The following is a 17,211-nucleotide window of genomic DNA, read 5'->3' as shown; positions in this document are numbered from 1 at the left end:
AAAAAGCAAAGCATAAGATTTTACGGTTGGAGAAAAGTCCCAGTATGCAGTCTCATACCTTGCTCTCTTCTGTCCACACTAAGTGATTTTTTTTTTTCAATTCCACAGTCTTAGCTTCATCTCCATACTGATGACTTCTAAGTTATACCACTAGTCCATACCTCTCCCGTGAACTTAACCCTCCCACCGCTTATTCAACCTCTCTACTTGGACATCCAAGAGGCATCTCAAATGTAACATGTTCAAAACCAAACTTTTGATTTCCCCCACCAATTTTGCTTATTTTTTTTCTTATACCCCACATCAATCTGTGGCAAATCGAGTAGACTATTCTTTCAAATTATGTTCTCATAGCTTCTTATTACCTTCCTTGTTATTATCTCTGGCCAAACTGCCATTGGCTCTCACACAGACACCTGCGAATTAAATGGTTTCCCAGGGACTTCCCTGGCAGTCCAGTGGTTAAGACTCCACGCTCTCAATGTGAGGGGCGTGGGTTCGATCCCTGGTCGGGGAACTAAGATCCCACATGCCCCATGGCGTGGCCAAAAATAAATAATAAAATAAAATATACTTTAAAAAAAAAGAAAAAATTAAAAAGTAAATGGTTTCCCAATTTCTACTCTTACCTCCTTATAGTCAATTTTTCAGGTAGGCTGTTAGGGGGTTGCCAAAGTAATCCTCTCAAAATGTAAATCAGATCAATGTCTTCCATCCCTCTTAGAAAAAAATCCGTGGTCCAGGAAGTCTGGCCTACCTGATCTTCCCTTGGCTACCTCCCCACCTCATTTCCCACTTCCCCTCACTCTAGCCTCCCTGGCCGTCTTGTTGTTCCTCTAAAATGCCAAGCACACTTCTGTCTCATGGCCTTTGCACTTACCCCAGATATCCATATGGCTCTGCTCAGATGTCATTTCTTTCAAAAGAACTTACCCCACTACCTCCATCACTTTATTCTTTCCCCTATTGTAGCTTTCTTCTTAGCACTCATGACACTACCTGAATATTTATATATTTGTTTGTTACCTGAGATGTAAGTGCCAATGAGAAAGGGACATTCTGTTGTTCACTGTGGTATTGCCAATGCCTAGAAAAGAGCCTGGCACATAGTAATCCCTCAATATTTAATAAATCAATATGTTCTTACTATTAGTAGTCCAAGTTATTTGGTAAATATTAAGTTAAATGGATTCCTTTACTGAAGGACTTTAATTTCCGATGTCAATCTCTAATAGGAGGAAATGGTATATGATGTTTCTCAAACTTTTTTAGTTATGGAACTTTTTTTTTTGAAGCAGGGCGCCTTTATGATCTTGGGAAACTAATGCTGTAAGGAACAGAGTCCAGAAACTGCTGTAGTAGAGCATGATTTCCTACAGTGCCTTGTAGGTTTTAAAGTAATTGAGTACTTTGTGCTGATTTACAGCAATATCAGGAAGGTAAAGGCTGTAATTTCTGACCCACTTTAAATTACACACAAGCATAATTTCATACTGCATTTCTGCTAACCCATTTTACAATGTCTCATTTTAGCCACAAATATATGGTCACCAGGAATATTTTTAAAATGTTTTGACTAATGAAAAAAATCTTGTTCCACTTGGCAATAAATATGTGAATTAATTATACACATAAATGTGTATAAACATAATACGTATAGAAGATTAATAGATATATATGAGATACTGATATTCTTTCTCTTTTTTCCCCCAATTTTTCTACACCATTATCTTTTCCAAAAGTTGCCAAAATTAGATACTATAGACTACTTTCTTTTTTTCTTTAAATGCCATGTTGTGTTCTTTGCTTTTTGTTTATAAGTGAGTAACTCAAACTCTTTTTAAAAATAATTAATTAATTAATTAATTAATTTCTTGGCTGCCATGGGTCTTCGTTGCTGCATGCGGGCCTTCTCCAGCTGCGGCGAGTGGGGGCCACTCCCCGCGGCAGTGCGCGGGCCTCTCATAGGTGGCTTCTCTTGTTGCAGAGCATAGGCCCCAGGCACGCAGGCTTCAGCAGCTGTGGCACACGGGCTTAGCTGCTCCGCAGCACGTGGGATCCTCCCGGACCGGGGCTCGAACCCGAGTCCCCTGCATTGGCAGGCGGACTCCTAACCACTGCACCACCAGGGAAGCCCCCTCAAACTCTTTATATTTTTCTCTCTGAAAAAAGTAAACTCAATTGCTTTTTACTCATATTGTTTTATTTTGTTCTCTATGAATTACTAGCATTAGCTATGAAAAAGGTTCCTTACATTTAACAAAAGACAAAAGCTCTTCATTGATAATGTTTCTTAAACTTACACAAGCAGCATAATGGCAAAAATAGAATTTTTCCCCCTATGCTTTATTATATAGTTAGGAAGGCTTGTACAGAAGTAAAAACCTCTAATTACATTTCATTTCGCTATTGGGCCATCAACGAGGCAAAAATGTTGTTTTCTGGGCCTTGTCTGAAACTGACAAATGAATGCATTAAAAAGAACCAAAACTAAATACTGTTTCTTTTTAGGCAGGTACAAATGAAGAGCCAAAGGAAGTATGTGCTCCTGAGATCAAAATGCTTTTATTAGTACTTATATAACACCCATTAAATCAGGTTAGTCACTTGGTCAAATGTTGTGTCAATAAATCATTTTGGAATTAATTAATGAAAACTGAATTATATATTTTAAGAATATTGTGGCAGACTGTAAGATGAATAGCCCTGCATAAACTATGCTTCCATCTCTCCATACCTGTGGGCAGTCCCTTCCCACACTAAGTCTGGGCTTGCCTACATGATTCGTTTTGCCAGTGGGATGTTAGCAAATGTGAATCAGGCAGAGGTCTGCAAAGATTTGTATGTGGGGCTTCTTCCCTCTCTCCCGGATTTTGGAATTCTCTCACTGTTTTTATGCTACCCACACCCTGTTGAAACCCTGAGATGATTAGAGCCTCATGAGTGACCTCAGGAGACACCAAAAGAAGAACTGCCCAGCTGATCCAAGTCCAAACTGCTGACTCAGAGAATGTGAGAAAATAAAATGGCTGAGTTTTAGAGTGGTTTGTTAGGTAGCAATAGATAATGGATAAAACACAAAATTGTACTGCTGGCAGGTACTTATTATTACTTTCCAGGCTGTTCAGTGACTAGGAAAGCATTACTTAGTGGGGCACCTGCTTAATGAAAAATAGGAATATGCAACTATCAAAACTCCAGCTTCTGTTACCATTTGTTTATTTTACAATTACAAAAGTGTTACATCGATTACATCCACATTAAGTGACCTTAGAGTGTATTCTCTTAACTGGGTAAATATTCCCCTTAAAAGTTAAAATGTATGTGGAAGTGCCTGGCACTGTAAAGTATTTAGAATATGTAGATGGAAAACAAATTTCCTTCTCAAAATCCTTCTTAAGCTTTTAATTGCCTGGAAAACAGTTCTTAGCATGCATGTCTGAATTTAAAAAGTATCAAAATCAACTATAATTCAATAAAAAGTTAAAGGAAGTATCAAAATCATGAAATTTTACTATTTATGTGATGGTCCATCCAAACATTGGCATATGAGACCTGTCCAAATGAAAGCTTCCAAAATTTAAAAAGGGCATATTATAACAGCATGAAGTAAGAATGTTAAATTCTAGAATACAGTTTTTCTCAGCCAAAATAAAATTGGTATTAAACAATTTAAATTCAGTGTTCCTAAGCCCTAATCAGCTTTTCCCTGTACTTAAGTGGACCCTAATATTCATATGGGTCAATTTATTTGCATGTGGACCATTTTAGTAGCTGTACAAAAGTCTTCTCCATTAAACCAGGTCTTCCTCCAGTGTTTGCTACTCCAGTGCAAGACACACAACCACTGGAAATCTAGTAATTATCTATAACAATTCTCACTTCCTTACCTTCTCTCTCCCTCCCTTAGTGACCAAGTCCTGTTAATTTTACCTCCTTACTGTCTGTCTTTCAACCACCCTCTTCTTTCCGTCTCACTCCTTGCCACCTTAACCCGGGCTTATCATTCTCTTTCCTGGACCGCAACAATCACTTCCTAGTCTCCTTGCATTACTCTTACCCCTACTCCTCCTCTACCAAACCTCTTCTATTCACAATACTCAGAGTGATTTTTCAGAAGTGTGAAATCAGGCTCATGCTTAAAGTATGTTGATGGCTTCCCAATGTCCTTTGAACAAAACTAAAATCCTGGGCTTCCCTGGTGGCGCAGTGGTTGAGAATCTGCCTGCCAATGCAGGGGACACGGGTTCGAGCCCTGGTCTGGGAAGATCCCACATGCCACGGAGCAACTAGGCCCGTGAGCCACAACTACTGAGCCTGCGCGTCTGGAGCCTGTGCTCCGCAACAAGAGAGGCCGCGATGGTGAGAGGCCCGCGCACCGCGATGAAGAGTGGCCCCCACTTGCCGCAACTGGAGAAAGCCCTCGCACAGAAACGAAGACCCAACACAGCCATATATAAATAAATAAATTTTTTAAAAAAACAAAAAAAAAAACAGAAAACCAAAACTCCTTCTTAAAAAAAAAACAAAAAAAACTAAAATCCTTAATCATTTGTTACTTCATAAACATAAATTCGAAACAAACTCTAGATCCCTCTTTCCCTTTGTTTCCTTATCATTAATAACCTTACTTTTCATGCCCTTTGGTAAATTATGATCATATATACCTTCTCGGTGTAGGACCTGCCACTCTCCTGCAATCCAGGCCTTCCTGGATGCATACAAGATAGTGTAGCGCGTCACAACCGTCTCTGGGCCATCAGGAGGTTTCCAAGAAACCAGGGCAGTGTCATCCTCTATCAATGTCACTTTCACTCCAACTGGTGGGCCTGCTGGTGCTGTGTACACATGTAGAAAATATTGTATTATTAGGAGAAAATGGTCATTAAGTACTCAAATACCTGGAGAGGCACAGATAAGAGTTTAAAAAACTAGAAACTACTATAAAAACATCTCAAAATCACAGCTTTTACAGCTCATTAGTGACCATATCAAAATACGATTTTTCTCTTCTTTATCTGAAAACTCATTTCATTTTTATAATGTTTAAAACATTAAAAATATATAAAGGAGGTGGTAGATTCCTAGATGAGGAACTACTAAGTCAAAGGTTGTCAGCATTTCTAGGGCTCTTTATATTGTTTTGCCACATGGACAACTAGAAAGGTTTACAGTTCCACCAGGGCACCTGTGCATTACTCACTCTATTAGGTACTGAAGCTAAACTACATTTCTTAGTAAAATGCATAGAATGTATATTTAATCTGATCTAGGAAGCCACTCAAGAAATACTTCTGAGACTGAAACATTCAGTTACTCTCCAAATCGTTGTGAATCAGTGAATTTAAAGGACAGACTTTACCTCATATCTTATCTACCTTTACCTTATATCTATCTTAGACTAATACCTTATATTTATGAAAGGTAGTGAAGTCTTGGGATTTTAGTGGAGCCCATGTTCAATATGAGCTAAAGGTGTGAAGAGCTGGTTCTGGGCACTACCTCACATATGGAATATTGCCAAAACCATAGCAAAACAGCCCAATGCTCACTTAAATAAATATCCTCTGTTTTCTCTCAGCATCATTAAATTAGAGCTGCAATGGTCCTTACAGACCATCTACACCTTCACCATCATTCTAGAGAAAAGGAAATGCATGGACAGATATACCATGTTCTTGGATTGGAAGAATTAATATTGTGAAAATGACTATACTACCCAAAGCAATCTACAGATTCAATCCAATCCCTATCAAATTACCAATGGCATATTTCACAGAATTAGAACAAAAAATTTTACAATTTGTATGGAAACACAAAAGACCCCAAAGAGCCAAAGCGATCTTGAGAAAGAAAAATGGAGCTGGAGGAATCAGGCTCCCTGACTTCAGACTATACTACAAAGCTACAGTAATCAAGACAGTATGGTACTGGCACAAAAATGGAAATATAAATCAATGGAACAAGATAGAAAGCCCAGAGATAAACCCACACACTTATGGTCACCTAATCTATGACAAAGGAAGTAAGAATATAAAATGGAGAAAAGACAGTCTCTTCAATAAGTGGAGCTGGGAAAACTGGATAGCTACATATAAAAGAATGAAATTAGAACACTCCCTAACACCTAAACACAAAAATAAACTCAAAATGGATTAAAGACCTAAATGTAAGGCCGGACACCATAAAACTCTTAGAGGAAAACATAGGCAGAACACTCTTTGACATAAATTGCAGCAAGATCTTTTTTGACCCATCTCCTAGAATAATGAAAATAAAAACAAAAATAAACAAATGGACCTAATGAAACTTAAAAGCTTTTGCACATCAAAGGAAACCATAAACAAGACGAAAAGACAACCCTCAGAATGGGAGAAGATATTTGCAAACAAGGTAACTGACAAGGGATTAATATCCAAAGTATACAAACAGCTCATGCAGCTCAATATCAAAAAAACAAAAACAAACAAAAAAAAACACAACCCAATCAAAAAATGGGCAGAAGAACTAAATACACATTCCTCCAAAGAAGACATATGGATGGCCAAGAGGCACATGAAAAGATGCTCAACATTGCTAATTATTAGAGAAGTGCAAATCAAAACTACAATGAGGTATCACCTCACACTGGTCAGAATGGCCATCATCAAAAAGTCTACAAACAACAAATGCTGGAGAGGGTGTGGAGAAAAGGGAACCCTCTTGCACTGTTGGTGGGAATGTAAATTGATACAGCCACTATGGAGAACAGTATGGAGGTTCCTTAAAAAACTAAAAATAGAACTACCATATGACCCAGCAATCCCACTCCTGGGCATGTACCTGGAGAAAACCATAACTCAGAAAGATACATGCACCACAGTGTTCACTGCAGCATTGTTTACAATAGCCAGGACACGGAAGCAACCTAAATGTCCATCAACAGAGGAATGGATAAAGAAGATGTGGTATATATACACAATGGAATATTACTCAGCTATTAAAAGGAATGAAATTGTGCCATTTGCAAAGACGTGGATGGACCTAGAGATTGTCATACAGAGTGAAGTAAGTCAGAAAGAGAAAAACAAATATCGCATAATATCGCTTATATATGGAATCTAAAAAAATGATACAGATGAACTTATTTGCAAAGCAGAAACAGAGACACAGATGTAGAGAACAAATGTATGGATACCAGGGGTGGGCGGGGTTGGATGAATTAGGAGATGGGGACCGGCATATATACACTATTGATACTATGTATAAAGTAGATAACTAATGAGAACCTACTGTATAGCACAGGGAACTCTACTCACTGCTCTGTGGTGACCTAAATGGGAAGGAAATCCAAAAAAGAGGGGATATATATATGTATATATACAGATGATTCACTTTGCTGTACAGCAGAAACTAATACAACATTGTAAAGCAGCTATACTCCAATAAAAATTAACTTTTAAAAAAAGGAAATGCAGGTTTAGAGACATGAAATACTTTAGCAACTGCCGTTGGTAAGCTACAGAATTGGTGCTCAATCAGGTATCATCTATACTGCACTATGCACAGCATCAGGCTACCGCTCACGTTAGATTCTAATGTGGGCTCCTAACATCATTAAATATGTTACTCACTTTCTTCCATTTTAAATTACTTGGGTGCAGCCTTGTTGCACAGCACACCTGTTCTTAGAAAATGTAGCACCCCCTAAAGAGACCCTAAATTTAAGCCCACTTGCTTGTGCAATACATTGAGGGGAAAAATATTTTTACTGTAATAAAGGATAAGAAACTTCAAAAGTTAAGAAACAAAATAAATACATACACGTAGACTGGTAGGTGGCAAGCAGGGTAGTATCTTCTTCAAAGTGACGTACGTGTGTGTGTGTGTGTGTGTGTGTGTGTGTGTATAATACGTAGATAAAACCCACAGGGGAGCTGCTTTCTTTACCTTCTGGAAGTGTAGAGTGGTAGACAACGGGGCTCCAGGGGCTGGAAAGTTGATCCACATGCAGTCGAACAGCAAATTCATATTTGGTGTTTGGTTCTAGACCTTGAACCAACATGTGAGTTTCTGACCTATAATGAGTAATAAAGTAGTTAATGCTGGTAGCACATTGTTTCTAAAAGATTGTCAGTATTTCCAATCAATACAGGTTACTGTTATTATTTATTACCTCCTCATTTTCTTTAAGAAATTTTTTTAGATTAAAAAGCACTCTAATTTGATTATTAAAATGCTACATTGGGTATTATAGAAATAAGCCAAAAAACTGCCTCTCTGAGAGGAAACTAGGAAATTAACAATATAGAAATGTCCCAAATCAAAGGGATTTCTTCTGAAATACTATAAGTCAAATCACTCTTTTAAAGTATAATGATGGGCATCTTTCTAACTATAACCTAGCAAACAGAATAACTAGCTTTATTTTTTGATGCCAGCATGAAAATTGACTTGTTTCCTTCTTTAAATATGCTAAGTTTAGCTACTTGAAAGTCATCATATTGATAGTTTCTCGTCTAATCTTGTTGCATGAGGCTGGGGAAACAACAACAAAGAATCATTTATGAAAATTAAATTTCAAAATAAATGCGGTTTTCAGAACTGAATATGGTAAGGATGCAAAATCCCCCGCCCTGACATAAGTAAGATAAGTTCTGAGACAAATGCTTACAGCTGAAGCTCAAGTTGGCCCAAGATAGTAAAGAAGGAAGTGTGAGTGGGGAGGAGAGCAAAGAAAACCACCATTAATAGAAGCTACATACGTTTGAAGGTATAAAACCAAAGAAGCATTCTGCAGGCCAACAGGGTTGCAGCGGATGGTGTAGTTAATTATTTGTGCAGTGGTGAACGCAGGTCTTCTCCAGTGCAGGAAGATGGCAGATGAGGTGTTCGCCTTCGCATACAGATGGTGGGGTGGTGGCGGGGGAGGAACCATGAGATCACGAACAGCTATTGAAAAAGACAATGTTAACTTACCACACGGCGTAACATTTAACGTAGAAAGTGGTAAAATCGTAACACCGCACCCTTCAGGTCTTTCTTCCACCAGAGGTTCAGAGTGGTCTAGAGATGTATCATTCAAACCTGAGCGACTTTTCCGTAAGTTGGATAAGGAATCAAATATTATCAATACTTAGAATGTAAGACAGAAGCACAGAGAAGTCAAGCTACCAGCCGAAGACATTCAGAAAGCCAGCAGTAGACTTAAAACTAGACTGACATCCTCTTTAGTAGCAATAAAACCAAACAGCTCTCAGTAGCAATAAAACTGAATAGCAACTGGAAGGAAATAATTAGCCTCAAGGTTAAAGGAGATAAAAGAAAACTTAGTACCTGTAGGTATTCAGGGTTATTTTCCCAGTTAAATTTCTTTTTTTTTTTAAATTTAATTTAATTAATTAATTTATTTTTGCTGCGTTGGGTCTTCATTGCTGCACATGGGCTTTCTCTAGTTGTGGCGAGCAGGGGCTACTCTTCGTTGCGATGCATGGGCTTCTCATTGTGGTGGCTTTTCTTGTTGCAGAGCATGGGCTCTAGGTGCATGGGCTTCAGTAGGTGCGGCACGCAGGCTGAGTAGCTGTGGCTCGTGGGCTCTAGAGCGCAGGCTCAGTAGTTGTGGTGCACGGGCTTAGTTGCTCCATGGCATATGGGATCTTCCCAGACCAAGGCTCGAACCCGTGTCCCCTGCACTGGCAGGCGGATTCTTAACCACTGCACCACCAGGGGAGTCCCCACAGTTAAATTTCTAATGGTCTCTTCCTTGCAAAACTAAAATAGGTTCTTATAATTAAATACATCTCACTTAAATATTTACTGAGTATGTACCTGTTCAAGATACTATGTTAGGTATCCTGGAGGATATGAAAGTAATAAAACCACCAAGGTATCCAAGTAGTAATGAGACTTAAATTTGAAGAAGGAAGAAGGGAAAAAAAGAGTATGAGTCTTACATTGTGAAACAAGCTACTGTAACTCTTACTTACACACGCATCCCGGAGTACTGACTGTTTGATCTGCCTGGTAGCCATCTTCTATGTTGTTGTAAGCCAGCAATCTCACATGGTATTTTCTTCTCGGGTCTATAAAGAAACCAACAGGTAATAATTAGGCCCAGCCCTCTAGATAGGAACAAAGGTTCTACAGCCTTTCTAGATTTTGGTTTAAAAACCTTCTGAATGCATAAGAGCTCTAAGTAAAATGAAAATTTTCTCTCTCCTTGTTCTACACAGTGACTCAGCAGTTCACCTTATTATGACATTGCTATTGTGACTATCTACCAATTAATAAAATTTTATTTTATTTAACCTTATTTCAAACAATAACATTACCACCACTGTTCTTCCTCCTCTTCCTCAACTGACCAGACATAGATTCTTGATTTTAAAAGCCTCGGGCTGCCTGATGGATTCCTTACAAGTGGTTATGCTACATAGAAGTTTTCTGTTTAGTTATTTGAGGGTAGTTAACTTAAAAGCATGGAAATCAAACTGAGATTGTTTTCCCCCTAAGAGGTAAGAAGAATTACAGTTGTCATTCTTTAGTACCTTTGAAAATGTTTATAACCACGTATTATTTAAGTTTATTTCACTGCGTGCCCTTTTCCACAAACCTACATTTTCAGTTGAGAGCTAAATTTATCAAGAAAGATGAGTTGGAGCTCCCTCTACTGGTGTTCGTTAACTAACACAATACAGAAACTGAAGTCCATCCCATACATATAAAACAAAAATTTTTTTCAGGTTTTTGAGGAATTAAGTGGTTACAATTTTAAATAATATACTTTAGAAGATATTCAAGAAGTTTAATGATATAAATACGTTTAAATGTAAGTGCTTATGATAACATTTAACTATAAAGTAATACTTGCTTAGGGCAAAAATAAAACTATTCAGAAATAATGTATTCTTTTTTCTCCCCCCAGCTTCATTAAGGTATAGTGACCTTAAATAAAGGTTGTATATTTTTAAGGTATATAACTTGACGTTTGATATAGGCATACACTGTGAAATGATCACTACAATCAAGTGAATTAAAAGACCCACCACTTCACTAGTTACCATTTGTGTGTGTGTATATGTGTGGTGAAAACATTTAAGATCTATACACTTAGTAAATTTCAAGTATACAATACGGCTTTGATAACTATAGTCATGCTGTACATCACATCTCCAGAACTTACTCATCTTGCATAACTGAAACTTTGTACCCATCTCCCCATTTCCCCCACTCCTGGCAACCACCATTCTACTTTCTGCTTCTATGAGTTTAACTATTTTAGATTCCATATATAAATGAGATCATGTAGTATTTGTCTTTCTGGCTTATCTCACTTGGCATAATGTACCCTAGGTTCATTTATGTTGTGCAAACGGCAGGATTTCCCTCTTTTTAAAAGTTGAATAACATTCCATTGTATATATATGCCCCATTTTCTTTATCCATTCACCTGTTAACAGGCATTTAGGTTGTTTTCACGATAACTCTCTGAGGTACTGATCTCATTTCCTTTTGATATATACTCAGAAGTGGGATTGCTGGATCATACGCTAAGTCTATTTCTAATTTTAATGCATTTCTGTATTATACTTCTCTAAATAATAATAAAACAAACACATAAATAAATCCAAGGGAATTTCACAAGGGAAAGCAATCATCCTTAATAGATATATCAAATGTGAAAAAAAACCCTTAGAATAATAAAAATAATTCTAGATTGAATTCAAACATTTAATATCCAAAAACAAGATGTAAAGTTTATTAAATTCTCCAATGTAATTTAAGAATTTGTATAAATATTTTTGAAACTGATGTATTTTAATATTTAATATTAAAATGTATTAAAAGGATGTCCTAAAATAGAAAAATTTTATTTCTATCTGTTTTGACAAAATTACACAAGAAGAAAAATTTATACAACTTAGAACATTTCTGTATTTTCTAGATAGAAAGATGGGAAGACTAACAACATTTGACCATCCTATAGAAAATGTTTTTTAGATACATTATCTTATTTGAGTATCACAAAACCCTGTAAGATATACGTTATTCCCATTTTATAAACTGTGGTAAAAAGGTATTAACTAGCATGTCCAATGTCACACAAAGCGGAACCAGGAACTTGTGGCTATTTCTCTGACAAAGTACAGGGCCTTTAAATTTACACAAATACATGTGCCTTTGTCACAGCAAGTATGTCTCCTTATAATGAATTTTAACATAGAAATATTTTCAATTTATAAAATAATTATCAGAAAACATAACCACATTTGAATTTCATCACTGAAATGATTTCTAATGTTCAGCACTGAAATTCTAAGACTCAAAAGGTTTCTGTTCAGATCAATGGCTACTTCATTTGAATCTGTTTTCTTCTTTCTTTCCTCTTATTGCTGAACTCATTAGTCAACTGAATCCTGAGTTCCGTATCTCAAATACTCCTTCTGAATGGGTATAAATGAAATTCAATTGGATCTCTGCAGAAGTTCTTCAGACATATTTCTTTATTCTGTCTCTATTCAATTAGAAGAGTACTTTTAGGAAAGCCTCCTGAGTGTGATAAGGTGTTACACCAGGAATTAGGAGATATAGAAAAGGAAGAATGAAACAGAATTTGCCCACAGTAACTCACATTCTCAGGGAACCACACACAGATACAGCAAACTCTCATAGAAAGCTGATTTTGATGAGGGTTATCATTAGAGGTGGAGAGATTAATCTTTTTTCCACTGTACAAACAATCAGTCAATACTTCATAAATACTTCTCTGGAATGGTTATTTATTTTTAGCCCTAAAATTGATTCGTTTTTCCCTTCTTCCTCTTTCAAAAAATGAGCTGCTTACACTAAATTTTAAATCCAGAATTAACCTTTTTGTTGTTGTTGTTGATCAGACAGAAGCAGCTTACATGTCCTAAGAAGATGGGAGAACAGAGTTGGTTCCTCAACATGGCCAGCACCTGGCTATTACCCACTCAGCACAGACGCCAGCAAGCCCAACACAAGAAGAGGCAGCTCTTCTGACGCCCACCTGGAAATCATCCACGTAGCCAGAGGAACAGTCTCCAATGCTGGGCTCCTTCCCCCTGCTAGTTTATGTGAGGTCAGGAAGAGGCAAACCATCAGGCAGGCAAATAGAGTACACTGGGTGCACGAGATTCCTTTCTATCCACACAAAAAAAGTAAAACATGAACCAGGATAATTGGAAATTATTTTAGTAGAAAAAAAATAAAATTATAGGACATACTGGTAGGAAAAATAATGTAAAGGAAAGGGAAAAATCCATTCACCTTTGTTCACATGTGATCTACTCTTCATGCTCTATAAAGAAGCTATTTTAAAAAATTAAAAGTGCCACTATGGATAAAAGCCTTTATACACACATTACATTCTTGTGGCTTCATCAAAGATGTATATATTCTGATGTCTAGTGAGTTGTGAAATCTGAATAAGTCCTCTGTCCTATATGTTACATTGATTCCCTTTCGTATGGACTCTCTGGTGTCAATTCATGCTTGAACTTATAATAAACATTTCGTCACACTAAAAAAAAAAAAAAAAAAGTGCCAGGTTGGGGGCCAAGCTGAGCTGTGGGTCACCTGCATCTGCCATGTACTCCTCTCTCCTAGGTTTTAAAAATGAGTCCAATTTCAAAATCTCGTCACTGTATTATTTTGGTTTGTGAATCCAGAGACCCCAGAAAAACCTGGCTCATTATTGTTCATCAGTTTGCTAGAAATTCAATTTCATCTACTTTTGTAAATTTAAGAGGGGACCCAAGGACCAGAGCCCTCACGTAATGTTAAGATGAGCATTACCAGGCAATAAAAGTTACCAGCTAAGAAAGGAAACTGAGAACAGCTGCACAATTAACAAAATTAAGGATACAGAGTAAAAGAATAAAGTTTAGGACCAATATGTTAAGTACAGTTAAATGCACAAATAATGTACCACAGCAAAGTGGCACAAGTCTTAAAACTCTACAGTTCTGCAAAGACCCTCTGATGCGTAAGGGACAAAGCAGACACTCAGGATCAACGCTGTGAAATGCCACAGGGAGCCGGTTCCCAGGGCCTGTTACAGCCTTTCTTGAGTCAAGCACTGCCACGTATGTGGTGCTTGGTTACACAAGACTCAGCAGACTTAGGCTATGTGGTTTAGGGGGAAACCAGCAGAGTCAGGAAGAGCAGCCACAAAGGACAGTGCAAGCCTCCTCAAAACCCCGTGAGGGAAGGAGAATGAGAGAGAGGGGAGAGAGCTGGTCCCAGTTCCTTCAAAACTCAAGACAAGGAGCATAAAAACCACTCCTCAACAGGGCCAATTTTTATTTTTTAACATCTTTACTGGAGTATAATTGCTTCACAATGTTGTGTTAGTTTCTGCTGTATGACAAAGTGAATCAGCTATACATATAGATATATCCCCATATCCCCTCCCTCTTGCGTCTCCCTCCCATCCTCCCTATCCCACCTCTCTAGGTGGTCACAAAGCACCGAGCTGATCTCCCTGTGCTATTCGGCTGCTTCCCACTAGCTATCTATTTTACGTTTGGTAGTGTATATATGTCCATGCTACTCTCTCACTTCGTCCCAGCTTCCCCTTCCCCCTCCCCGTGTCCTCAAGTCCATTCTCTACCTCTGAGTCTTTATTCCTGTCCTGCCCCTAGGTTCTTCAGAACCATTTTTTTTTTTAGATTCCATATATATGTGTTAGCATACAGTATTTGTTTTTCTCCTTCTGACTTACTTCACTCTGTAGGACAGACTCTAGGTCCACCAACCTCACTACAAATAACTCAATTTCATTTCTTTTTATGGCTAAGTGATATTCCATTGTATATATGTGCCACATCTTCTTTATCCATTCATCTGTCACTGGACACTTAGGTTGCTTCCATGTCCTGGCTATTGTAAATAGTGCTGCAGTGAACATCGTGGTACATGACTCTTTTTGAATTATGGTTTTCTCAGGGAATATGCCCAGGAGTGGGATTGCTGGGTCATATGTTAGTTCTATTTTTAGTTTTTTAGGGAACTTCCATACTGTTCTCCATAGTGGCTGTATCAATTTACATTCCCACCAACGGTGCACGAGGGTTCCCTTTTCACTACACCCTCTCCAGCATTTATTGTTTGTAGATTTTTTGATGATGGCCATTCTGACTGGTGTGAGGTGATACCTCACTGTAGTTTTGATTTGCATTTCTTTAATAATTAGTGACGTTGAGCATTCCTTCATGTGTTTGTTGGCAATCTGTATATCTTCTTTGTAGAAATGGCTATTTAGGTGTTCTGCCCATTTTTGGATTGGGTTGTTTCTTTTTTTGATATTGAGCTCCATGAGCTGCTTGTATATTTTGGAGATTAATCCTTTGTCAGTTGCTTCGTTTGCAAACATTTTCTCCCATTCTGAGAGTTGTCTTTTCGTCTTGTTTATGGTTTCCTTTGCTGTACAAAAGCTTTTAAGTTTCATTAGGTCCCATTTGTTTTTGTTTTTATTTCCTTTTCTCTAGGAGGTGGGTCAAAAAGGACCTTGCTGTGATTTATGTCATAGAGTGTTCTGCCTATGTTTTCCTTTAAGAGTTTTATAGTGTCTGGCCTTACATTTAGGTCTTTAATCCATTTTAAGTTTATTTTTGTATATGGTGTTAGGGAGTGTTGTAATTTCATTCTTTTACATGTTGCTGTACAGTTTTCCCAGCACCATTTATTGAAGAGGCTGTCTTTTCTCCATTGTATATTCTTGCCTCCTTTATCAAAGATAAGGTGACCACATGTGCGTGGGTTTATCTTTGGGCTTTCTATCCTGTTCCATTGATCTATATTTCTGTTTTTGTGCCAATACCATACTGTCTTGATTACTGTAGCTTTGTAGTATAGTCTGAAGTCAGGGAGCCTGATTCCTCCAGCTCCATTTTTCTTTCTCAAGATTGCTTTGGCTATTCGGGTTCTTTTGTGTTTCCATACAGATCATGTAATTTTTTGTTCTAGTTCTGTGAAAAATGCCATTGGTAGTTTGATAGGGATTGCAATGAATCTGTAGATTGCTTTGGGTTGTATAGTTATTTTCATGATGTTGATTCTTCCAATCCAAGAACATGGTGTATCTCCTCCATCTGTTTGTATCATCTTTAATTTCTTTCATCAGTGTCTTATAGTTTTCTGCATACAGGTCTTTTGTCTCCTTAGGTAGATTTATTCCTAGGTATTTTTTTCTTTTTGTTGCAGTGGTAAATGGGAGTGTTTCCTTAACTTCTCTTTCAGATTTTTCATCATTAGTGTATAGGAATGCAAGAGATTTCTGTGCATTAATTTTGTATCCTGCTACTTTACCAAATTCATTGACTAGCTCTAGTAGTTTTCTGGTAGCATCTTTAGGATTCTCTATGTATAGTATCATGTCATCTGCAAACAGTGACAGTTTTACTTCTTTTCCAATTTGGATTCTTTTTATTTCTTTTTCTTCTCTGATTGTTGTGAGGGCTAATTTCTTAATGGTCTCGAGGGTGATAGGTAGCATTTGGTTTCTGGTTAAACTTGCTTAAAGATTTAGCAATATATAAAGATGAAGGGTCAGGAAAGAAAGCCCAAATTAATTCAACACACATCTGACTAAACCTTTTGATACGTAACTCTGGAGTGTCAGTTTAAGTTAATGTGATCGAGGTCTCAGCCAAATTAACCTGTCTTTCTTTATTAGGGAGTCAACCTGTGGCCAAAAATGAAGCTCTCCCTCCTGAAACATTACTATGGCTATACCCTTTACCTTTCTCCACTGGCTCTAGGACCTGCCTCACCTTCTTCCCCTTCTGCTTCATTCTCACTACCAGTTCTTCTACTTGAGTTTGTTTCACATAAGGAATCAGAACCAGAAGTCTGGTTGGCCAAGAAAGAGTCCACAGGTATCAAATACACATTTATCAAGTACCTACTAAAAGTCAGGCACTGTATGGAAGACTCAAGCATTAGAAAGCTGTAACTCTTGCTTTTAATTTCAATCTACCAAAGGGGACAGACTGGGAAATGAAGACATTGTATGTATTGTTTACCAACTGTGCAGCCTTGGGTAAGTTTCTTAGTTTTCTAAGCCTCATTTATTTTCATATGGAAAATACAGATGTAATCCCTTATAGGGATTTTAACAGTATTAAATGAAACCATGCCTATTAAGGACTTTGTACAGCAGCTCCTATAATTAGTAAACACAACATTACTGTTGTTTTTGTTATGTGA

The 17,211-nt window shown here is 37.6% G+C and overlaps 1 protein-coding gene across 6 annotated transcripts in view; it reads right to left on the bottom strand.

Annotated features, from left to right (window-relative positions):
• Positions 1–17,211, bottom strand: part of PRTG (protogenin) — a 132,786-nt gene that overhangs the window by 18,775 nt on the left and 96,800 nt on the right. For all 6 annotated transcript variants that reach the window (XR_009007580.1, XM_057543425.1, XM_057543424.1 and 3 more), the window contains 4 exons: positions 9,966–10,061; positions 8,745–8,931; positions 7,930–8,057; positions 4,668–4,838 (listed from right to left, as the gene is read on the bottom strand). Coding sequence is in view for 5 of the 6 variants with exons in the window: in XM_057543425.1 (XP_057399408.1) it covers positions 4,668–4,838; positions 7,930–8,057; positions 8,745–8,931; positions 9,966–10,061 (582 nt within the window). In the remaining variant the exon portion in view is untranslated. The remainder of the gene's footprint in view (positions 1–4,667; positions 4,839–7,929; positions 8,058–8,744; positions 8,932–9,965; positions 10,062–17,211) is intronic.

The sequence above is a fragment of the Balaenoptera acutorostrata genome, chromosome 3 (assembly GCF_949987535.1).
Source record: "Balaenoptera acutorostrata chromosome 3, mBalAcu1.1, whole genome shotgun sequence".
NCBI classification, from domain to species: domain Eukaryota; kingdom Metazoa; phylum Chordata; class Mammalia; order Artiodactyla; family Balaenopteridae; genus Balaenoptera; species Balaenoptera acutorostrata.
The sequence above is the reverse complement of the archived record's forward strand: the minus strand, read 5'-3'. Positions and strand labels throughout refer to the sequence as shown.